The 24,718-nt window shown below is 38.6% G+C and overlaps 3 protein-coding genes across 5 annotated transcripts in view; 1 reads left to right on the top strand and 2 right to left on the bottom strand.

Annotated features, from left to right (window-relative positions):
* The window catches only part of Ints7 (integrator complex subunit 7), an 85,739-nt gene extending 67,847 nt beyond the window's left edge, over positions 1-17,892 (bottom strand). For both annotated transcript variants that reach the window (XM_074048374.1, XM_020172846.2), the window contains exons 1-3: positions 17,682-17,892; positions 1,708-1,837; positions 1,004-1,150 (exon numbers count right to left, since the gene is read on the bottom strand). In XM_074048374.1, coding sequence (XP_073904475.1) covers positions 1,004-1,150; positions 1,708-1,837; positions 17,682-17,775 — 371 coding nt within the window. In that variant the 5' untranslated portion in view covers positions 17,776-17,892. The remainder of the gene's footprint in view (positions 1-1,003; positions 1,151-1,707; positions 1,838-17,681) is intronic.
* On the bottom strand, positions 4,882-17,588 carry LOC141414021 (nucleolin-like). Its single transcript, XM_074048899.1, has 3 exons — positions 17,583-17,588; positions 17,369-17,426; positions 4,882-5,629 (listed from the first exon to the last, which is right to left on the bottom strand). The coding sequence occupies exons 1-3, from the start codon at positions 17,586-17,588 to the stop codon at positions 5,103-5,105; spliced, it is 591 nt and encodes a 196-aa protein (XP_073905000.1). The 3' UTR covers positions 4,882-5,102.
* Positions 17,893-17,959: 67 nt separating the features above from the next.
* Dtl (denticleless E3 ubiquitin protein ligase homolog) overlaps positions 17,960-24,718 on the top strand; it is a 40,491-nt gene continuing 33,732 nt past the window's right edge. Inside the window, exons 1-3 of one of the 2 annotated variants that reach the window (XM_074048375.1) lie at positions 17,960-18,285; positions 23,465-23,590; positions 24,199-24,297. In XM_074048375.1, the coding sequence (XP_073904476.1) occupies positions 18,234-18,285; positions 23,465-23,590; positions 24,199-24,297 (277 nt within the window). In that variant the 5' untranslated portion in view covers positions 17,960-18,233. The remainder of the gene's footprint in view (positions 18,286-23,464; positions 23,591-24,198; positions 24,298-24,718) is intronic. The other variant, XM_020172836.2, reaches the window with a different exon arrangement.

The raw sequence follows: 24,718 nt of genomic DNA, 5'->3' as shown, positions 1-24,718 counted from the left end.
TTACCTATGCTTCCTACAAAGATGGAATTACAAATATACCATACCTGGCTCATTTGTTGAGATGGGGTACTGTAAACGTTTTACCTGGGCTGGCCTTAAACTGCAATCCTCTTGATCTCTGCCTCCCAAGTAGCTGGGATTATAGCTATGAGCCACAGTTCCTGGCCTGATACAGTGACTCACTCAGGCTAGGCTAGATACAGTTTTTAAAAGATAAAAACCAATAACTGACTTTAAAATATCATGATGTTTAATTTAATCAGTCAAAGGCAGAGGGATGACAAGAGCACTTAATTCTGAACAAGAAGGAAAACTGATGCTTGCTGAGGAAAAAAGAAAACTAAGGGAAGAACTGACATCCTAGACCCCTACTTACAAAGGGCTGTCTGGGCAGGGCAAGACAGAAATGAAGTCTTTCATTTAAGAAAAAGAATTTTTAAAAATCCCCCCCAAAATTATACATATGGTTCCATAAACAGTGCAGCTAAAAAGAGAATATGGTATAAGCAGAAGATTAAAAAAAGAAATCTGAACAAAATTGTTTAAAGTACAAACTAAAAAAAAGGATAAAGAAACTAGACTGAGCATGCATGCTGTTCTCCAATAAGCTCAAAGATAAATTATCACATATCAAAACGAGCAGGCAACAAACAGTGAACATAGGAAACCGAAAGAAGACATGAAGAACACAGTCCAGAAGTCAAAAGTTCAAAAGAAGCTGAGACTAAGCTGTACCAAAACCTTCCAGGTTGTTAGGTCAGAACTCCCAACTACATGGAAGATGTTTCAAACACAAGTCAGACAACAATTTACAACCAAAACTGTATCCACATTAACTAGAACTTACAGATTGGAATGGTTAACATATTTTTACAGTCTTAGTTCAAAAACAAAACCAAATCCTTAATACTTAAAATGAAAAAAACTAAATGAACTGCCTTTTTGGTACATAAATCACAGTTTAAACAATCTTGTGGTGAAGGATGAAAGTAACAGGGTGTACCGGAGTGTGATGGCTCTTGCCACAGGATCATTACTATGAATCACAGAGAAAATCCTCTTCACAAATTCATCCACATTTAGAATCTTCTCCAAATGCTTCTCACTTTGTTGGGTAACTTTAAGAACACACAGTCTCAGGAAATTGTTTCTAGAAAAACAAAGGATAAAACAAATTAGGCCACTTCAGGAAAGTAATATTTAATTTGGGGGTTAAAGCAATGCTAATGACATTAAATTTTAGCAACAGGCAAATGTTGCTTTGTTATTATTTGTCTTACTACTAAAAGAGTTACTAACGTCTGTACTAAGAATAAGCAATTTCACAGTCCTGCTGCAAGACACTTAAATGGCAGTGACACAAGAAGAAGCCCCACTAAATCTCCTTGATCACATTATAACCAAGGCCAGGAGGGCAGATGGCTTTCCTCCTCAATCTGCTAATCCCACCACCTCTTTTCTTCTTTAAGTCTAACTTGGTACATGTATATATAAGGTTGTTCCAATTTGATTAATTCTATTCCCCAAAGATAGTGACTCTCTGAATCATACACTTTTTCTAAAAATGTCTTTAAATCTCACATCAAAGTGTAGCATGATGAAATATGCTTTCACTAAAATGGTAACCATGTAGAAGAAAAAGATCACAATATAAACAAAAGGATAAATAACAGGTACTTAGGACAGTGAGGCTTTAAAAAGACTTACCCAACTCTGAAAACATCAGCTAACTTCAGGAATGCAGAGTTGATGAGAATAGGGAATGGATACTTCTGAAAAAGCCTGGGAAAGCGAACAACTGCTTCACACTGCTCACCAAGTTTGCCAGATCTTAGACCTATGGAAAGCAGAGAAGAGAGAACTTACAAATTTGCAACTGCAAGGCAAAAATAGGAAATACTAACTTATACAGTAAAGTAACATTCATTCTCCACAATTAGGTAAAGTACAACTGTAACTTCTCATTTAAAAATGAAAATGGTATGTAAACTAGTAATTTGTTAAACTGACATTCTTCAGCCGAAAGTGGATTAAGAATATTCAGACATAAAGTATCAATAAATTTAGAAGGACTGAAATCAGACAATTTATGTTCTCTGACCACAATGGAATTAAGCAGAAATAAGCAAAAGAAAAATACCTAGAAATCTCCCAAATATTTGGTAATTAAGTAATGTACTGATAAATAACTTTCATAGGTGAAAGAAGAAATCAGAAGGAAAATCAGAAGTATTTTGGACTGAATGAAAATGAAAGTACAATTTGTGGGATACAGATAAAGCTCTGCTTCAAGGAACATTTATAACACCAAACACTTATATTAGGAAAGAAGGAAGAAATTGGATCAATGATCTAACAAAGGTGCCAACAAAATTCAATGTGGAAAGGAGAATCACTTCAACATGTGGTTCAGAAAAACTAGACATCTGTAGGAAAAAAAAAAAATAAAAGGACCGTCCAGGTATGGTGGTTCACACCTGTAATCCCAGCTAGTTGGGAGGCAGAGACTAGAAAGGATGACCAGGCAAAAAGTTAGTGAGACCCCATTGCAACCAGCAAACTGGGCATGGTGGCATGTGCCTGTGATTCTAGCCACACAGGAGGCTAAGTGAGATCCTACCTGAAAAATAGCTAAAAGCAAAAGGGGCCAGAGGAGTGGCCCAAGTGGTAGAGTGCAGGTCTAGCATGTGAAAAGCCCTAAGTTCAAACCCAGTACTACCAAACAATAGATAAGAACCACCTCAGCCCTTAGTTTTGCACTATGTACAAATATTGACTCTAATTGAATCTACAGCCTAAATGATAAACAGTGTAAACAAATTATTGGAGAAATCATTATGAACTTGGGTTAGGCACAGAATTCTTAGATAAAACACAAAAAGCATGACCCTATAAAATGAAAAAGTGAAAAGCTGTACTCTACCAAAATTAAAAACTTCTGCTTTTCCAAAGATACTTTTAAGAAAATGCAAAGACAGGTACATACAGGAAGAAAACATTTAAAAAACATGCACCTGATAAAGGACTTTAGTTATTCATTTATAGTGTTATAATTCAATCATAAGACAACCCATTTTTTTTTTTTTTGGCAGTTCTGAGGTTTGAACTCAGGGCCTCACACTTAATAGGCAGGCTCTCTATCACTTGAACCACTCCACCAGCCCTTTTTTATGTTGGGTATTTTCGAGATTGGGTTTAAACAACTATTTGTTCAGGCTAGCCTCGAACAGAGAGCCTCCAATCTCTGCTTCCAGAGTAGGTAGGATTACAGGCGTGAGCCACTGGCGCCTAGCCAATAACCCAATTTTTTAAGTGGGCAAGATCTGAAGAGAAATTTCATGAAGGAGGAAATATAGATGGCAAATGTAAACATGATCAGGTGCTCAATAATGCTAATCGCCAGGAAAATGAAAATTAAAAACTACAGTAAGATACCACTACACACTCACTATAATGGCAAAAAATTAAAATTCAAAAGAAGACAGACAGTACCAAGAGCTAATGAAGATATGGAAGCAACCATAATTCTCAAATATTGCTGATGGGAATGCAAAATTCTATAGTTCTTTGGAGAACACGCACCCTTTTTAACAGATAAATATGCACTTACCAAACACTCAATAATCCTAGTAGTTACCAAGTGAAATGAAAAAATGTCCACACAAAGATCTGTATGCAAATGTTCACAGTAACTTCATTCACAATAGCCACAAACTGAAAACAACCCAAATGCCCATCAACTGGTGAATGAATAAGTTGTGACATATCATAAAATAAACTACTACTACTACTCAGCAATAAAAAGGAACCAATTACTGATTCATGCAGCAAGGGTGGATCCATCAGGCATCTCTGAAATGATTCCAAACACAGTTTGCTACATGAAAAGCATGTTTGCTGTGATAAAAACATCAAATGAAATTCCCCTCTCCATGAGAACATTATACCACACCTTATTATCAGAGGTCATTTAATGTAACTCATGTAAAGTGAGGAGATTGTCACTGATCATCTGCTGAGTTCATGAATGACATAGTTTACTGCCATACAAAGAGGTTTTGTCTTTGCTTACAATGTTTAAAGCAGGAGATGAATACTGAGAACAAATCTCACAGGGAACATACACACAAGGTTTGTTAACCATGAAGTAAACAAGTCCCAATTTGGTGATTATTAAAGTTATACTTGGAACATTTCTTTATTTTAACCACATAAAACAATCTCAAAATCATCATGCCGAGTGAAAGAAGCCAGATCTAAAAGCCACACATTTACTGTATAATTGTATTTGGACAGTTTGATCAGCACAGCAGTCAGAAGCTGAGTATACATGGTCAACTACTGAACTCCAAAACACATAGAAACCTCAGGTTTTGACAGAGTTTAGGCTGTGGTAGGCTCTTCTCAGTTGCTTTTCCAAAGACCAAGTGTTCAAGTTGCAGCAGAGCTACTCTCTGCCAGACTTTTGTCCTTTCTCTGAATTCTTTCTCCAGGCAACACATGATTGCATCTGGATCTCCACCGTGCTGGTCAAACTGTCTCTCTCAAGAACCTTTTATAAAAAAGTATACCTAAAACTAAATTATCCTTTACATCCACAGAAGCCTTCTTCCATCCTAAATGAGCAACTAGACTTCAATAACTGGAAAATCAGAAGTCATTCACTAAGTAGTTTATGTACCTTATCTATTGAGTGTGTTCCCCTGAAACTTGTTCTTGTTACTGTCTCCCTCTTTAAGCAATGTAAATACAGGAGGGAAAATCCCTTTCTATAGCAACAAACCCTGTGATTCATGAAATCCTATTTTTTTTTTTTTTGGTAGGAAAAAAATGGTTTTGTACATGGGATGGAACAATATAAATTCAACTTACAGATAAGGGTTAGCTCTATCACTCATCTCTTTAAAAAGTTTATATGAATATCCAGTCAAAACCAACAGGGCATCTCTTGAAATGTTATCTATCTGGATTCCAAGTAGACCACAGGACTGTATACTGTCTTGGAATGTCCTCAGAAGGCTCTGTCATTGAACAGGTAACAGAGTAAAAACCTCAGAGTCCTTTCTTTCAAATGTAAAAGGGAAAGACAGAAACAGAAGAAACTATTCAAACTTCGTCTTCTTTCCTTGTGGCTTGAAGTCTCCTCCTCCTCCTCCTCTGCCTCCTCGGAAACCTCCTCGGCCTCCAAAACCTCCCCGGCCTCTGCCACCAAATCCACCTCTGCCTCCTCTGCCTCTGCCTCCAAAGCCTCCTCTGCCTCCACCTCGTCCCCCGAAGCCACCTTCACCCTTAGGCTTGGCCCAGTCCAAGGTAACTTTGTTTCCATCAATTTCACCATCTTCCATGGCCTCCTTGGCAGCTTTGGCATCTTCCTCACTGTGGAAGTCTACAAAACCAAACCCTTTGGAGGACCCTGTTTCCCGGTCAGTGACTATTCTTGCACGAATAGAGCCCTCAAATGAATCCTTTAAGGTCTCTTCGGTAGTTTCTTCAGACAGACCTTTGACAAACAGAGTTTTGGACGGCTGGCCTCTTGCATTAAGTGATCCCCTGGGTCCTTGCAACTCCAGTCTGATTGCTCTGCCCTCAATTTCCATTTTATTACATGAGTTTAAAGCTTCTTTAGCATCTTATTTTAATCACATAAAAGAATCTAAAAAACCCTTACGCTGAGTTAAAGAAGCCAGGCCTGAAGACTTAATGGATAATTCTATATGACATCCTGTAAAAGGAAAAACTATGGGGACAAAGCACATCAGTAGTTCCAGGGGCTAAAGAGAGGGGAATGATTGCAAATGGGCACAAGGAAAGTCTCTAGAGTGTTTCATGATTGAAACATCTGATGAATTTTATCAAAATGTTGCAGTTCAAAGACAACCACAAAGTCAATCTATCTGCACAGGCAATTTACACAATTCCCTAGTAAGTGATGTAAACGTACTCATGTTAGTTATATGGTACCTGGAACAGGTTTCCCCATAGAAAAATGCATACTGTCAGCACTTAACAAATACTTACAATAAAATCTTTTATGGGAGAGTTAATTTAAATTTCTAATGGAGATGCTATGACTGTATCCCTCCTGCACCTGCTTCCACACACACAAAAGAAGTGCCAATGAAGCTCCAGGAGTCTTCTCCCCAGCGCCGATAGGGACAGTCTAAGTGACTAGGGTGGCTTATGTAGCATTAAAGGCTTTTCTAAAGACCTCACCTGAAAAGGGGTAAGGGACATACAGGGCAGTGAAAGACAAGTAGAGAGGTGATATACTCAGATCTGAGTGAAAATAAAGAACAGGCAAAATAGATAGCAGTTAGTCATAACAATGATGGCACACCTTAGGTGCTTATTCTGTGTCAGGCACTCTTCTAAGCACTTTACATCTATCAATGTCTTATCATAATCACAGAAGTTAGGCACTATTATTTCCCTCCTTTTTAATATGAGGAAACAGAATAGTTAAGTAACTTGCCTAAGAAACAACAGCTAAAAATGGCATGGCTAAAATTCAAATCCTGCAATCCAGTCCTAACTATTGTGCTAAAATTCATCTGCAGTGAGAACTAGGACAGAGATTAAAATGAAAGGATGGAACACTCAAATTAGTGATGCCAGAAGGGCAGAATTCTAAAAGATGACAAATTCCAGAGAACTAAGAATAATAAATTATGGTAAATTTGGGGGTTTCATCAAGTTTTCAAAGCAGCCTGTATTTCCAGAAAGCATGTATCAGAAGTTCTTAGCTGCAAGCACCAAAAGCTAGCAGCTTTTGGTGATTAGGCAGAAAATCAGTTTATTGAAAGATTTATAAACATCTTTAAGGCTAAACTTCTAAGAATACCCAATACTACACTGCCAAACTGATTAGATAATGACACCTGGTGTTTCTAGGACACACTGCAGCCACTGCTGCTGCCAGCTCTTCCCTCTCGCATCTCTAACCCCTAAATCATAGAGCCTGAAGGAAGTGTGTCTTGATTGGCAGAGCCTAGGTCAGACATTGCGCTCTGACAAGGAAAACCAGAAAGTGAGTTTTTGCTTCCCCCTTTGGGAAAGCAGGCTCATTCTTCTCAAGCAGAAGAATGTTTGGGGTTGGGAGAGTGGCTCAAGAAGTATAGTGCTTTCCTAGCAAGTACAAGACCCTGAGTTCAAATCCCAGTACCACCACCACCAAAAAAAATATGTTAAGCAATCACTAACATGACTAGCATCAACTACTAAAAACACCACTAATGAAGTATGACCATTAAGGAGCATTTTAGGAGAATCTGTTACATATATTTGCTCTAGCTAAGAACTGAAGTTGATTTAAAATTGAACCGTAACACATATGTACCATAAAATCTATTCATTAAAATCAAAGATATTTGTGTTGGAGAGTGGGGTGTAAATACAAACACAAACACATACCACATTCTGAGATAACCTAACAATCCACAGCTTAATAAACTGATAATGGCAAAGGCTTAATTTTTTTGTTTTATTACAAGGGTTTGAATTCAGGGCCTTGTGCTTGCTAGTAGGTACTATAGCACTTAAGAGCCATGCCCTAAATCCTTTTGCTTTAGTTATTTTTCTAATAGGGTCTCGCTTTTATGCCCAGGCTGGCCTGGACCATGATTCTCCTATTTATAGCTCCCAGGTAACTAGGATGACAGCCCCCCCACCACATGCCACCATGCTTTACTGATTGAGGTGAGGTCTCTCAAACTTTTTTTGGCCAAGCTGGCCTCAAATCGCCATCCTCCCCATCTCTGCCTCCTAAGTAGCTAGGATTCCAGGCATGATCCACTATGCCTAACCCTCAATCCTTAATTCATGTGCAATATGTATATACGTACATATACATGTATGTATATATGTATACATAAATATATATATATTTGTATGTGTGTGTGTGACTAGGTTTGAACTCGGGACTTTGCATTTGCAAAGCAGGCACACTAACAACTTGAGCCACACCTCCAGTCCATTTTGCTCTGGTTATTTTGGAGATGGGGTCCTGTAAACTATTTGCCTGGGATGGCTTCAAACTGCAATACTTCATAAGATCCAACATCATTTCATGATAAAAGCTCTAAGAAAACTAGGAACAGAAGGAAAGTTCCTCAACATTATAAAAGCTATATATGACAAACCTACAGCCAGCATTATACTTAACAGAGAAAAATTAAAACCATTCCCTCTAAAATCAGGAACCAGACAAGGATGACCACTATCTCCACTCCTATTCAACATAGTACTGGAATTCCTAGCCAGAGCAATTAGGCAAGAAGGAATAAGGGCTGGTAGAGTGGCTCAGATAGCAGAGTGCCTGCCTAGCAAACATGAGGCCCTGAGTTCAAACTCCAGTACCACAAAAAAAAAGTTTGAAAAAAAAAAAAAAAGAAGAAGGAATAAAAGGAATACAAATAGGTAAAGAAACTGTCAAAATATCCCTATTTGCAGACGACATGATCCTATACCTTAAAGACCCAAAAAACTCTACTCAGAAGCTTCTAGACATTATCAATAGCTATAGCAAGGTAGCAGGATATAAAATCAACATAGAAAAATCATTAGCATTTCTATACACTAACAATGAGCAAACTGAAAAAGAATGTATGAAAACAATTCCATTTACAATAGCCTCAAACAAAATCAAATACCTAGGTGTAAACCTAACAAAAGATGTGAACGACCTCTACAAGGAAAACTATACACTTCTGAAGAAAGAGATTGAGGAAGACTATAGAAAGTGGAGAGATCTCCCATGCTCATAGATTGGTAGAATCAACATAGTAAAAATGTCGATACTCCCCAAAGTAATCTACATGTTTAATGCAATTCCCATCAAAATTCCAATGACATTCATTAAAGAGATTGAAAAATCTACTGTTAAATTTATATGGAAACACAAGAGGCCACGAATAGCCAAGGCAATACTCAGTCAAAAGAACAATGCAGGAGGTATCACAATACCTGACTTCAAACTATATTACAAAGCAATAACAATAAAAACAGCATGGTACTGGCACAAAAACAGACATGAAGACCAGTGGAACAGAATAGAGGACCCAGATATGAAGCCACACAACTATAAGCAACTTATCTTTGACAAAGGAACTAAAAATATACGATGGAGAAACAGCAGCCTCTTCAACAAAAACTGCTGGGAAAACTGGTTAGCAGTCTGCAAAAAACTGAAACTAGATCCATGTATATCACCCTATACCAAGATTAACTCAAAATGGATCAAGGATCTTAATATCAGACCCCAAACTCTTAAGTTGATACAAGAAAGAGTAGGAAATACTCTGGAGTTAGTAGGTATAGGTAAGAACTTTCTCAATGAAACCCCAGCAGCACAGCAACTAAGAGATAGCATAGATAAATGGGACCTCATAAAACTAAAAAGCTTCTGTTCATCAAAAGAAATGGTCTCTACACTGAAGAGAACACCCACAGAGTGGGAGAAAATATTTGCCAACTATACATCAGACAAAGGACTGATAACCAGAATATACAGGGAACTTAAAAAACTAAATTCTCCCAAAACTAATGAACCAATAAAGAAATGGGCACGTGAACTAAATAGAACTTTCTCAAAAGAAGAAATTCAAATGGCCAGAAAACACATGAAAAAATGCTCACCATCTCTAGCAATAAAGGAAATGCAAATTAAAACCACGCCAAGATTCCACCTCACCCGTTAGAATAGCCATCATCAGCAACACCACCAACAACGGTGTTGGCGAGGATGCGGGGAGGGGGGGGGGAAGGAACCCTCTTACACTGTTGGTGGGAATGTAGACTAGTACAACCACTCTGGAAAAAAATTTGGAGGCTACTTAAAAAGCTGGACATCGATCTACCATTTGATCCAGCAATACCACTCTTGGGGATATACCCAAAAGACTGTTACTCCAGAGGCACCTGCACATCCATGTTTATTGCGGCACTATTCACAATAGCCAAGTTATGGAAACAGCCAAGATGCCCCAACACTGACGAATGGATTAAGAAAATGTGGTATCTATACACAATGGAATTTTATGCAGCCATGAAGAAGAACGAAATGTTATCATTTGCTGGTAAATGGATGGAATTGGAGAACATCATTCTGAGTGAGGTTAGCCTGGCTCAAAAGACCAAAAATCGTATGTTCTCCCTCATATGTGGACATTAGATCAAGGGCAAACACAACAAGGGGATTGGACTATGAGCACATGATAAAAGCGAGAGCACACAAGGGAGGGGTGAGGATAGGAAAGACACCTAAAAAACTAGCTAGCATTTGTTGCCCTTAACGCAGAGAAACTAAAGCAGATACCTTAAAGCAACTGAGGCCAATAGGAAAAGGGGAACAGGTACTAGAGAAAAGGTTAGATCAAAAAGAATTAACCTAGAAGGTAACACACAGGCACAGGGAATCAATGTGAGTCAATGCCCTGTATAGCTATCCTTATCTCAACCAGCAAAAACCCTTGTTCCTTCCTATTATTGCTTATACTCTCTCTACAACAAAATTAGAAATAAGGGCAAAATAGTTTCTGCTGGGTATTGAGGGGGGTGGAGAGGGAGGGGGCAGAGTGGGTGGTAAGGGAGGGGGTGGGGGCAGGGGGGAGAAATGAACCAAGCCTTGTATGCACATATGAATAATAAAAGAAAAATGAAAAAAAACCTGCAATACTTCTGATCTTAGCCTCACAAGTAGCAGACGTGAGTCACTGGTGCCCAATTTCAATTCATATTTTAAAAGCAAAAGTAGAAATGACTGAAATGAGTCAACTCACCTAATGATATATTAATAATTAATAAACATGACATCCTAAAATTTCAGAAACTGCTTGTAAATTATACAATATAGTATGATATGCATATAAGAGTATTGATTTAGAATTCTAAACAAATTTTAGCTTATGAATACCAACCTGTAGGAACATTTAATAACTCACTTTGCAAATTACAAGACAGCAGATTTTAGTCAAATGAAAAAAGGTGAATGTGTAATTTCAGTAAGAACTGAAAAAGGGCCTTGGGTTCCTGATAAGTTCATAGCCCACCAAGGGATCATCAACTAGGCCTGAGAATCAGGGTTTCCTAATATGCTGGTTTAATGTGGCTTTGAGTGAAGAGTCTGACCTTAGCCTCAGTTCTGCAATTTTACAGGTCCACTTAGCAATAATGTCAGAGATGATTTGATCTGGTAATAAACATTCTCCAGAGAAAGAATCTGACTAGATATGGCTCACTTGTCCACTGCTAAGTCGATCAGTTATGGCATGGAATTAGTCACCTGGTAACACCTGGGTACTGAGGCCATTCTCTTTAGGAAGAGCTATAGAGACAATTCCAAAAAGGTCTCATTTTTGCTTATCATAGTGCCAACTACATGTGCTCCAATATGGACAAGGTTATAGCAATTTGTGGTCTTTTTCACAGTGAGAATTCAGATGTGTAGAGCTGCAGGAGGTGATGACATCAAAGGAGGCAATCAGATAGTTGTCCTAAGTCATATCACTTCTATCTCATAATTAATTTTTTACTAAGCACACCATCACACTTTTCACACAGTGTTAAGTTCACCAGCACCTTGAATAGTAACTCTACTCTCTACATTTCCTCTTCTCACTGCACCAGCAGCAAGAAAGCAGTAAGAGTGACCACCCCCATCCCCACTGGTTTCACTTCATCCTGTCCAAAATCAACCCTGCAGACAGCAGGTAGGCTGAGTGGTGCCTTTTAAGACTCCTCTCCCCATGGAGTGAAGGAGATCTTGCCTTAGTTCTCTCCAAATCATCCAATTTTCAATAAGCATTTTTTTTTAAATGCTTAGGCCTATTATGAAGAAGCTACTTTAGTGAAAAAGTTACACTTACTAATTTATGCAAAATGAGCCACCTATTGGGTAATGATTATATTATGAAATGTGTCAGATAGGTTGTATTTGATTATGACTCTTAATTCTGCTTCTATATGTTCAGTTTTCACAGAAGCTCAATACGCATAGCTCTCAGCTCTAACTTACGTCTTCCTACTGTGCCTGGCATAAAACCCAAACTTCTTGTCCTGACCTACAAAGCCCTATCTGATCTATCCTGCTTCCTCACACTTGAATGGGAGCTCATTAAAGCAGCCTTGTGGACTGGTGGAGTGGCCTAAGTGGTAGAACACCTGTCTAGCAAGTGCAAAGCCCTGAGTTCAAACCTCAGTACTGCCAAAAGGAAAAAAAAAAAGTAGCCTTGCTCACTAACATCAACCCAATCTTAAGTACGGAGCCTAATACCATGCAGGTGGTCAGTAAGTATTTGTTCAACAAATGGTTATCATATGAATTATTATTTACCTGTGTTACTATCTACATTCTGAAGGAATGGGATTATGTCAGCTTGAAAATAGCATCTATTTATTCCTTCAGGTATCAGAAACAATTAACTTACTTACTGTCACGCTTGCTCAAAAGTTTCAGAACAAAGTAAAATAGATTATAAATATCCAGCGACTTTAAATGGCAGATTTCCTCAGTTTATTTCTAATGACACAGTGCTGCATGACAGTTCTTCAAAATGAGGTCAAGGGTCCTACCTTATACCTATCTGCCTATTCAATATCTCCATGTGGATGTCACTGACCAACATCACAAATCATCACAAAACGATGGTGATTTTCACCCTGTCAGTAAAAGGCAATACATCCTTCCAGTAGCTCAGATCAAATACCTCAAAGTTTTTTGACCAATCACTTTTATACCTTCATCCAGTCCATTAGCTCAATATACAACATATAAGCACTTTACACAGCTTCACAACACCATTCTGGCCCAAGCCACTATTTTCTTTTCTCAGATTATTACAAACGTCTCCTCACTGCTCTCCCAATTTCTGTCTTTGGCCCTCCCTTCAGTCTACTTCCTATACAGTAGCCAGACTGATTTCTTTTCAAAGCTAAATCAGATCATGCCACAGCTCTGCTGAAAATTCTCAGTTGTTTCCTCAAAATTAAAGCCAGTCTTTTCAGTGGATTGCATTGCCCTCCATAGACTGAACTGGCCTCTGGTTATCTTTGCATCCTCCCTGCTGTTGTCACCATGCTGCAGATAGTAACATACAAAGTAGGCTTCTGCCTCAGAGCCTTTTGACTTGCTCCTCCACTTGAGGCCATTCTTGAGTATCCTTCAAAAATAACAAGCCAACTCAACTCCATACCAGTTTTCTCCAGCCCCCCTTCATCTGTTTTCATTTTCCTTTCTATGATTTATTAGTCTGTCATAAAATATGCTTACTGTATTTGCTTATTGTCAGTTTTCTCAATCTAGAATATACACCTCATGAGGGAGAGCTTTGTTTGGTTTTATTAACTGCTGTATCTCTGGTACAAACACTGATCAAATAAGTCATGTGTGTAAGGGTAGGGGTTGGGGTGGGGGGTCTTGTTGAAATATTTCAGAAATGGTATTCCTTGGAGTATACTTTGGAAAACTCTGGTCTAGAAGTTCTAGAACTAGAAAAAAAGTTGAGATTTGTAGCCTTCTGAACCGATGACCTCAGGCTCACAGAACAAACACTTTTAACAGGTAAAATATGAAACTACTCAAACTTTGAAGTACCAAATTATACATATTCTAATGAAATGGGTTGCTTTTTTAAAATAAATAATCTTTATTGAAGTATAATTTGTATATTGCAAAATGCACTGGGAATTTGAAGTTTTAATCACTCCAAACATTCCATTATGAGTTCTCCCAATCAGACCAGGTTCCTGATAAGAAACAATCTTTTTTCTGTCATGTTAACTTAGAACTGCTTGTTCTTGAGTTTCATATTAAAAAAGAAAAAAATCAGGATATAACTCTTGTGTCTGTTATATTTTACTAAATAGATTTTGACATTCATCTATATCATATGGTTCTATAGTACATTCCTTTTCATTTTCACATAGTATTCCACTGTCTACATATACCATCATTTGTTTATTTTCAACTGCTAGGATTTGGATTACTTCCAGTTTTACTAATAAAAGCATTACTAATAAAGCTGTTATGAACACCCAGGTACAAGTCTTTTTCTAGACACATACTTTAACTTCTCTTGTATAAATATTCCAGAATGAAACTGGTCATTGTTTTTTTTTATTCATTTATTCACATGTGCATACACTGTTTGGGTCATTTCTCCCCTCCAGGCAGAACCTATTCTGCCCTTACTCTAATTTTGTTGAAGAGAAGACATAAGCATAAAAAGGAAGACAAAGCATTTTTGCTAGTCAAGTTAAGGATAGCTATACAGGGAGATTCCTAGCATTGCTTCCATGTACAAATGTGTTACAACCCAAGTTGATTCATCTCTAATTGGTCTTTACACTGGTTCCTGATCCCCTTCTTGTGTTGACCTCTGTCGCTTCAAGGTTTCTGTATTAGTTCCTCTGGAGTGGGGACATCAAACGCTTTCATGTTTTGGGTTTACTACCTATCCCCATACCTCCCTTATGTGCTCTCCCCTTGTCATGTGACCCAAGTCCAACAACATTGCTGTATTTGCCCTAGATCTAAAGTCCGCATATGAGGGAGAACACACGATCTTTGGTCTTCTGAGCCTGGCTAACCTCACTCAGGATGATGTTCTCCAGTTCCATCCATTGACTTGCAAATGATAAAATTTCATTCTTCACGGCTGAGTAAAATTCCATTGTGTATAAATACATTTTCTTGACCCATTCGTCAGTAGTGGGGCATCTTGGTTTTTTCCATTTGTCTATTGTGAATAGTGTTGCAATAAACATGGGTGTGCAGGTGCCTCTGTAGTAACCTGAGTTGCATTCTTTTGGGTATATCCCCAGGAGTGGGATTGCTGGATAATATGGCAGATCTATGTTTAAATTTTTAAGAAGCCTCCAAATTTTTTTCCAGAGTGGTTGCACAAGCTTGCATTCCCACCAGCAGTGTACAAGGGTTCCTTTTTCCCCACATCCTCTCCAACACCTGTTGTTAGTGGTGTTTTTGATGATGGCTATTCTAACAGGGGTGAGGTGGAATCTTAGTTAGGTTTTGATTTGCATTTCCTTTATGGCCAGAGATGGTGAGTATTTTTTCATGTGTTTTTTGGTCATTTGAATTTCTTGTTTTGAGAAAGTTGTTTAGTTCAGTTGTCCATTTCTTCATTGGTTCATTGATTTTAGGAGAGTTTAGTTTCTTAAGTTCCCTGTATATTCTGGTTATCAGTCCTTTGTCTGATGTACAGCTGACAAGTATTTTCTCCCACTGTGGGTGGTCTCTTCAGTTTATAGACCATTTCTTTTGTTGTGCAGAAGCTTTTTAATTTTATGAAGTCCCATTTGTCCATTCTTTCTCTTAGTTGCTGGGCTGCTGGGGTTCTACTGAGGAAGTCCTTCCCTATGCCTATTACTTCCAGAGTGTTTCCTGCTCCTTCCTGTACTAACTTCAGAGTTTCGGGTCTGACATTAAGGTCCTTGATCTATTTTGAGTTGATACTAGTACAGGGTGATAAACATGGATCTAGTTTCAGTTTCTTGCAGACAGATAACCACTTTTCCCAGCAACATTTGTTGAAGAGGCTGTCTTTTTCTCCATCATACATTTTTGGCACCTTTGTCAAAAATAAAGTGAATATAGTTGTGTGGCTTCATATCCGGGTCCTCTATTCTGTTCCACTGGTCTTCATGTCTGTTTTTGCGCCAGTACCATGCTGTTTTTATCGCTACTGCTTTGTAATATAGTTTGAAGTCGGGTATTGTGATACCTCCAGCATTGCTCTTTTTGCTGAGTATTGCCTTGGCTATTTGCAGTCTCTTGTGTTTCCAAATAAACTTTAGGGTACAGTTCTCAATCTCTGTGATGAATGTCATAGGGATTTTGATGGGAATTGCATTAAACATGTATATTGCTTTTGGTAGTACAGCCATTTTTACTATGTTGATTCTACCAATCCAAGAGCATGGGAGATCTCTCCACCTTCTGTAGTCTTCTTCAATCTCCTTCTTCAGGGGTTTGTAGTTCTCCTTGTAGAGGTCGTTCACATCCTTTGTTAAGTTTACTCCTAGGTATCTGATTTTTTTTTGAGGATATTGTGAATGGAATTGTTTCCATATATTCCTTCTTGAAACTGGCCATTGTTATAACCTAACTTCCTAACAGCTTTAAAAGGTACAGTATTGGTGAGGTGAAAAAAGTTTTGTCTCTGGCTTTTACAAATTAGCTTTCTGAACTTGAGACTAATTTGTAAAATACTCGGCCGGCATTGCTGGGAGAACTGAATGTGATCACTCACTCTGGGGCCAGAACTGTTGCCTGGTTAGAGGGCTCATTGCTCAATAACCATCCATCCATTTATTTCTAACAGATACAATGTATTTCTATTTTAAATTTTTTTAGAGAAAAATTGTATTACGATTTTTTTTCCTTACATGTGCAAACTTAAAAGTCTAGATTTCTTTTTTTTTTTTTTCAGTGTTTCATCCTTTCTACAACTATCTACTGTCAGAAAATGCCCTTGGGGAGGAAAAGATCACGTAATATTTAACAACGTCTATATTTAAATAACACATTTAATAATTTTATATTCCAGAGAAGAAAAGACCTATGGCTTTGGTAAGAGAAAGAAAAACTCAACATCATTTTTGGTTGATGGGGATGTACTAAAGGTACTGTGACTCTGCCAAAGAAAAATCCAATTGGGGTGTTGTGACATTTTTATGTTGATCATAAGGAGGTAAAAAGCTTTCTACAAGGTCTGAGAAACTCTTATCTATACCAACTCCATACAAATGTAACAAGTTTAAAAAACAAAAAACTCCCCCCAAAGTCAATAGGCACGTCCAAGTCAGAGCGCCCAAAGTGGACTCAAAAATAGATCCAAAGACTTTTACTTCAGCTCTCCATTACACAATTGGCTGCAGTTAATCAAGAATTAAGTGGGCACCAACTGACAAAATGCTCCCCCTACAATAAAAAAGTCCTTGAGGTACGCTGAAACAAAGGTTTCATGTTAATACTTGAGTTCTTTACTGACAAATATCCCCCCATTGCCTCCTATATCCAAAAAGGAAGGCGTATCTCCTTGTCATTAAATAAATGCATCGACATTCCTGCCACCTCCGTGCTTCTGTACCCACAATGCAGACAATAAACCGAGGCTACATGAAGTGAGGTCGGTGGTCCACATCACCAAGTAAGAACTGGAATTCAACTCGACCTAACCCCAAAGCTCCCTCTACTAGCTAGATAACTCATGTAGAGCAGGAGCAGGGGTCATGCTTTTCGGATGGCCTTGGCCGTATTTAACCTGTCCTGTTAACAGATATAGAAAACAAATCGCTACAAAGTCAGGGCAAAAATTATCCAGCGCTCTCGATGAAGCCCAACTGCACGTACCGAACAACGATTTCACAATGTAACCACTTTCACGGTTGGAAAATCGGGATACCGTGCCCTCAAGTGGTAAAAACGGGCCCCCCACTAGAGCCTGCTACTTGTTCAACTGGTGTAAAGCCAATCTCGTAATCCTGCAATTTTCCTGCAACCTCCCGAAGCAGCCAGAGCCCTCGACCCAGAGAAACAACCTGCACTCCCCGCCCAGCAAACCTACGCGCATGCGTCGTCCCGGCCTCTCCCGAGGCCCCCGCCACAGGGTGGCGCCAGTTCCCCCCACGAGCGTTTCTCCCGCTCAGCCCGCTCTTTCCAATACCTTTGTCCAATTCCATAAGAGCAGAGTTAGCATCCAGTTCCTGTTCGCCATAGCCCGCATCTGCCAAGAAAGACTTAGTTGAGTTTGATGCCATGACCCGAATAGTTACTCGACCAGCTTAATCAGAAAGATTGCAAACTCTGCTCCTGCACCGCCATCTTCTCCCGCCGCCGTCTCGCGGATTTTTCCTCCGCGCGCTGTCAAGCGATATTACGCATGCGCCCTGGTCACCCTGCGGTTCGCCGGCGCCTCTGTGGGCCCCCCGCGCAGGCGCTCAGGGAGCTCCTGAACTCTAGGTTCCCGCGGCTGGGAGAAAAGGAGGCGGGGATTTGAAGGGGGAAGTGACTCTGAAGCTCACGGACGCTGCGGCGGGAGCCAATCAGAGAGCGTGACGTCAGTTTGGCGCGGAGTTTGGCGGCCGGGGCTTACAGTGGCGGGAGTTGGAGGCTATAACGGGCCCGTGTTGTGGAGGGCGCAAGCTACGATTTATATCGAACGTGGCGGTGATTTTTCACGGCCTTTTCCACAGCTGAGCCTTTTCTTTTGGCCCAGATGCTCTTCAATTCGGTACTCCGCCAGCCCCAGCTTGGCGTCCTGAGAAATGGTGAGTAACGGTCTTAACTGCTGCTAGTTGCTGGCGGGATTCACCTCCTCCCTCCCCCTCCCCCCGAAACGCTCCACCTCGAATCCGGGCCGACTCCCATCTGTTTCCCAGCCTCCGAGTTGTCCCATGCCCCGAATGATAAGTGTTAGCGAGGACTTTCTAAGAAAGTTGTACTTTCATTCCCTCCGGACACTTTTAATCGCAATCGGGCTTTTAAAATCGTAATGTAGGCCGAAGGAAGGACGTTGAATTAACTGGCCTCCCAGGCCCCTCACTGCTTACGTCAATATCGCGCGTTAACTAGAAAACGCATGCATGTGTGTGTTGGAGGGGGCGAAGGGGGGGTGTTCCCGAATGGCAGCGTGAGATCGCCAGCTCGGCTCCGCTCGATCGTGGCAGAACCTTGGCGGTCTCTACTATTTGGTGTTACGCGCCAGGGAGCGTGACCCGCTGTTTAGAAACTCCGTCTAGGAACTTGGGGAGGACAGGCAGGACATTTGCTTTTGAATAGCGTCACCGTCTCCCCGTCCCCCTCGTTACTACAGGATCATTTAAAAAAATTCTAAATTAGAGCGTGGAAGATGCCCATGACCACATCCCCCAAAGGTGACCACTGTTGGTAGATTGAAGTGTATTATTCCAGATGTTTTTCAACGCCAGCGGTAATAGCCAGAAATGGGATCAAAGGGTTTTGTTGTTCAGCTCACAGTGTCGTTTGGCCACAGGCTCATGTGTTAGCATGCAAAAGTCCACCTTTTCTACAGTTCTTTAAGCTGTTAGAGCATTGGCAATAAGAGACTTGAGCTTAGGTTTGGGTCCCATCAACTTGAATCATTTTCTGATAAAGGAGTTAACTGCCCTAACTAACGTGAATAGAAATGAAGGTCAGTTATACCCAGTTGTCTTCCTTCCCCTTGAAACCACGTGGAGAAAAAAATCTGAGAACCTTTACACTTGAGAAGTAGGTCTAAGAAAAGGATATTGAAAAGAAGATTGAATAGACTCTCAACTTCCTACTCCCAGTCTAAGACTTTATGCCATCCTTACTTCCCTCTTGGATAATCTTTGTAATTAATGTAAATGCCCCATTTTTAGGGCGGGGTGTGTGTCTCAAGTGATAGAGCACCTGCCTAGCATGCATAAAGCCCTGAGTGCAAACCCCAGTACCACCCAAAAATAATTGTTTATTCTGTCCCTCCTAGAACATTATTTGAGTAACTTCATCCTCTGTCAGGAGTAGCAGAACTGCACAGTGGTTTTGAATTCTCTTTGAAGTTAAATTACCTAAGTTTTTATAGCACCTCTACTCCTTAATTTTGTGTGAAAATTTTATTTTGTGACAGATTTTCTCCTAATTACCCATCTGTCTATTTTTTCTCCTCCCTCCTGTTCGCAAATATTCCTTAGGTGATGAACACTGAAATTTATTCATTATTATATGTTACCTATTGAAATCTGTACACACATCTTCTGTCCCCTTTAATGTTTAATGCCACCCTCTGTGCCTTTTCTTCTACCTACGCCCATGGATAATTATAGCCATAAGTCAGACTTTTTCTACTACCTGCAACCTTCCATTCCCCATATTTTACAAATTGTGGGTTGATCTTCACCCAGATGGTCAGTCCCACAAGAATCTCTGATTCAAATGCACAAAACTGAACTCGCTTTTTCCCCAAGCCTGCTGTATTACCTATTTTAGGGAATAGCCTTATTATTTTAAACTAGTATTGCTAGCCAAAAACCTGAGTGACTCAAAGGCTCCATCTGCCTTACTATTACACACTCAAAAAGTTCCCTTAAAATCTCTTGAATCCATCATCTTCTCTCATTGATTCTGCCACTTTACCTATATGGGGTCATTTCACTTCCCTGGCCCAGACCCTAACTCATTCTTGTCTGGACTATAACAAGTCTCCTAAATGGGCTCTTAGTTTCCCCATCTCCAGTTTAGTGTCCACATTGTTCCCAGTGATCTTTATACCAGGGAAATTTGATTACTCTTCTGTGTATTTTTAAGTTACTATCTAGAAGTTTTTATTATATGTTTAAACAGTTGCAAAAAGTATAATTTCTGTCCATTTTGTGAATATTTACATCTAATGAGAATAAAAATGCTCTATCACCCTTTACATGAATTTAATAGTGCTATAATTTGCTCATCATGTCATCTATTTTTTAAAATATGAGCAAAGTCTTCCTTAACTGCTAGGCATTCTATATGATTGCTTTTCCCTCTCGAACTTCCATTTTATTTCTCCCACAAAATTTATCTAATGTAATTTAGTTGTATGTTTGAAAAATTCTTTTGCTGATCACCCTATTATACTCCTCTGTGAGAAAAAAAATGTATTTAAATTGCTGTCTTCTGTGGTTATAAGCCTTCAAAGTCTAAAAGTTTCCCTGGGACTGAATTATCACCATAGTTATTAGTATTAAATAATTGATAGAAACAATAGAAATAATTTTAGCTGGGTGCAGATGGCTCACATCTGTAATCCAACGTACTTGGGAGGCTGAGCCTGAGAGGATCAAGGGTTGAAGGTAGCTCAGGCAAATACTTTGTGAGAACCCCGTCTCCAAACTGACCAGAGCAAAATGAGCTGGAGGTGTGGCTCAAGCGGTAGAGCACCTGCTTTGCATGCAGGAAACCCTGACTTTAATAGTAATTTTAAGCAAACGGTAGATTTTTATTGAAAGTACATCTTTAAAGAAATGGATTTAGGAACTAGCAGAGTGGCTCAGGTGGTAGAGCACCTGCCTAGCAAGCATGAGTCCCTGAGTTCCCAGTGCTGCCAAAAAAAAAAAAAATGTATTTAGGTGAATGTTTATAGTACCTTTGGTCTCGATTGTCTCATAGTTGAAACCCCAGAAATTTTTTGTTTTTATTTATAAATACTTAACGGATACCCAGAAGTTTTTTATCTTGAGTCAATGCAAGGTGTAAGATGTAGGCACTGAAATGCCTTTCTTTTGTAAAGTGGAAAAAGGAAGTGATGAAAGTGGAGGGGAAGGGAATGCCTCCATCTTCTCAGATGAGGTTTAGAAATGCACATATGTGGAGGTGGAGTGTCTGGAAACTGATTATCTGAAGATGTACTCCTTGGGAAGTCCGCATGTAACCCTAGGGCCTTAGGCTGTAGACTGAGGCAAGATTAGGCTTTTCCAAATGAGTGTTGTGGGTGAAACATTGCAGTTCATGGTCATAGCACAATAAAAATCCAAAAGTAGCATAGGGTGGCTTATCAAGCATGTGTTGTGGAGAATTGCAGAAATAGATGAATAAGTAGGGACCCTGCGGCAGTCACTTCAGGCTGGTTGTCAGTTTTCATATTATAGTCTAAGCAATGAGGCAGAATTGAAGAGTCACTGCTTAGTTAGAAAAAATGAAGTTATCCAATTCCACCAAATTATTTGATTCCCTTTTGGATTTGTGTGTTGCAGTCATTAGACTAAAATCCTAATAAGGACATTAGACTAAATGTCCTTACAATAGAGGGTTTTGTTTTAGAATTTATTCTTTAGATGGATATTTATGAACCTAACATAAGTGATTATTGCATTCCTTTAGAGATTTTTAACAGCTTGTTTATGATGCTATAGGACATTGAAATTATGAGGTAATGGCTCATGAGTAACTATTTAATCTAGATTAAATTTCTTTGCCTCCTTTCTACTAATTCCTTCAGATTATGTCTATGAACATACAAAGCTAGATTTGCTGAGATTCTGTCAAGCTAAAATGTCTTCTCCAAACAAAACTTTTGATAAAAAGTGAAAATTGAAAGTATCCTAAAGCAGGAGGGTAAAACAGTTCTTTTCTGGGGGTGTATACCAATGGGAGGAGAGAGGGGATGAGCAAAGGGTGAATCATGATAAATATGGTGGATGTATTTTGTAGTCATGTATGAAAATAGAATGAAACCTATTAAAATTGTTATAAAGGGGAGGAAAAGAATGATGGGAGGGGAATATTGATATATTGTAAGCACATATATAAATATCACAGTGTATCCTTTTTATATGCTAAAAAAAAAAGTACCCTAAAATGTGAGTTTATTTAGATAGCTTTCTCAGTAAACTGTAAACTTGTTGTTTCCTCAGCTGCTTGGTTAATGAACAATTAGCTTTCAGTAATTGTTACATGATTTTTTTTTTCCTTAGGCAGGCACTCTATCACTTCAGCCACATCCCCAGCCCTTTTTTTTTTTTTTACAGATTGAATACCCTAATCCAAAATTCTGAAATCTGAAGTGCTCTAAAACCCAAAAGATTTTGAGTACCAATATGATGCTCAAAAAAGTCTCAGGTTTCTGATTTTTAGATTAGGGATGCTTAGCTGGTAAACTCCATGCAAATATTTCAAAAAATACCCCTCAAATCTGTATCTCAATCTACATGTTAGTATACATACATATAAAATCTCTGAAGATGGCTTGCTGTTTAGGACCATGGTACACATTAGATGTCTAACTCAGAATAAACTTTCCCTTCACCCTCTATTTCTTGCTCTCTGTTCTAAATACAATGAAAATTTACTCATCTTTCAATGTCTTACCTAAAGCTTCCCTGACCTACTACTAGCCAGGGATAACTGAATATCTTCTAGCAGTAGGTACATAAAGCTTAACTTTAAAATTGTTCTAATGTACTTAAAGGTACTGTGACTGGTTGTTCTTAACATTTTAGAATCCTAGAATTTCAGCCCTGTAAGGCTGAAATTACTTATTACTTTATTACTTATTTAGCAAGTATGTCACTAAGTAGCCACATTAACACATTTCATTTAATCCTTTGAGCACTAGGTTATGTATGATAGTTGCTAGTAGCTTGAGAAACTATAAAATTTTCATTGAAGTGAGTAACCAATTTATGGTAATGCTTTTGTAGTCTCTTTGTTGGGAGAAGGGGCAAGATTTTTTAATATGCCAGGGCTTTTTGTTTCTTCTAATCTTAATATACCAATGAGAGTTTATATTTAAGGTGGTACAGACAAAGCTTTGCCTTACCACTAGCTAGGACTAGTTAAGAAAATACCAGAAACTGAGTATTCTAGAAGTAAATGAATCTCCGTTAAATATATAAAGCTCTTTAAGAACAAATACTTATCTCTGCATTTGTGAAAAATGCTAAAATATGATTCTACACTGTAATTCTAATGGGAATTGTCTTGTTTTAGGGTGGTCTTCACATTACCCTCTTCAGTCCCTTCTAACTGGCTATCAATGCAGCTATAGTGACGAACACACTTCTTATGGAGAAACAGGAGTCCCAGTTCCTCCTTTTGGATGCACCTTCTCTTCTGGTAAGAAAATTACTACCTAGGCTAAACTTGGATAGAAACAATTATTATTTCCTGTTTAGAGGAAAAGTATACTGGAGTGTCTACCTTTGAAAGAAAAGTAGTCATTAGATGTTAGAATTTTTCTAGTAACTGTTCTCTCCTGATTTTTGAAAGACTTTTTTTAAATCTCTATGTAGATTTAGCGTAATTATATATTTCCTCTAAAGCATATAGAACTATCATAGCACTATTTTTTCAAACCAATATATTGGTTAAAAGGTTCAGCCACCATGAAAATGATCTTGCCCAGTAGGTACTTCTTTTGATCTATTTAAATATCTTTCTATAACTCATTGAAGGAAATATGAACAAAAATGAAAGTACTTGTTTCCATTCTTATTAGTTTAATAGAGAAAAGAGTGTGAAAGCGAAATTTACAATAAATAGACTCAGCCTGCTTATGACCTATATCATCATACACCTTGATTTCCCATTGGCCAGTACCTCTTGATTTAACCTTTCTCTATATAAGAGACTATATGAAGATAATTTTTATGGTTTTGAGTCATTTAGTACTGTGAAAATCACTTGAAACTTTGTGTTACTCTTTATGTGTTTATTTCTTTTAGCTCCCAGTATGGAGCATATATTAGCAGTTGCCAATGAAGAAGGCTTCGTTAGATTATATAACACAGAATCACAAACTAGCAAAAAGAAGTGCTTCAAAGGTAAATACAATTTTTATTTTTAACATTATTTGTCATTCATAAAGCCCTGAGTAAATTACTATTTGAATACCTTCCCAATTATATTCACTTCTCATTAAGTCTGCTTAGGGACCAGAATAAAGTAAATTGTGGACTGCCTGTCTGATAATAACTGTTAACTATGGCAAAACCTTTACTAAAAATTAAGAAAAATACATTTAGAGTTTAAAATAGTTCTTTTTAAAAAGTTAGGTCCTTCGTATCTAACATGGTAAGAAACAATAAAATATTGATCACATATTTTCCAGATATAAAGCAAAATAATAGTTTAGAACCAGTTAGTATAGTATTGAAATAACTGAAGAAAAACAAAGACCACAAATGATGTGGACATACAAGAGCAAGCCAGGAAAACTTTTCATGAAGGATAGAACATTTGAGT

The sequence above is a fragment of the Castor canadensis genome, chromosome 11 (assembly GCF_047511655.1).
Source record: "Castor canadensis chromosome 11, mCasCan1.hap1v2, whole genome shotgun sequence".
In the NCBI taxonomy this organism is placed as follows: Eukaryota; Metazoa; Chordata; class Mammalia; order Rodentia; family Castoridae; genus Castor; species Castor canadensis.
Note: the sequence above shows the minus strand (reverse complement) of the source record. Positions and strands in the feature narration are given on the sequence as shown.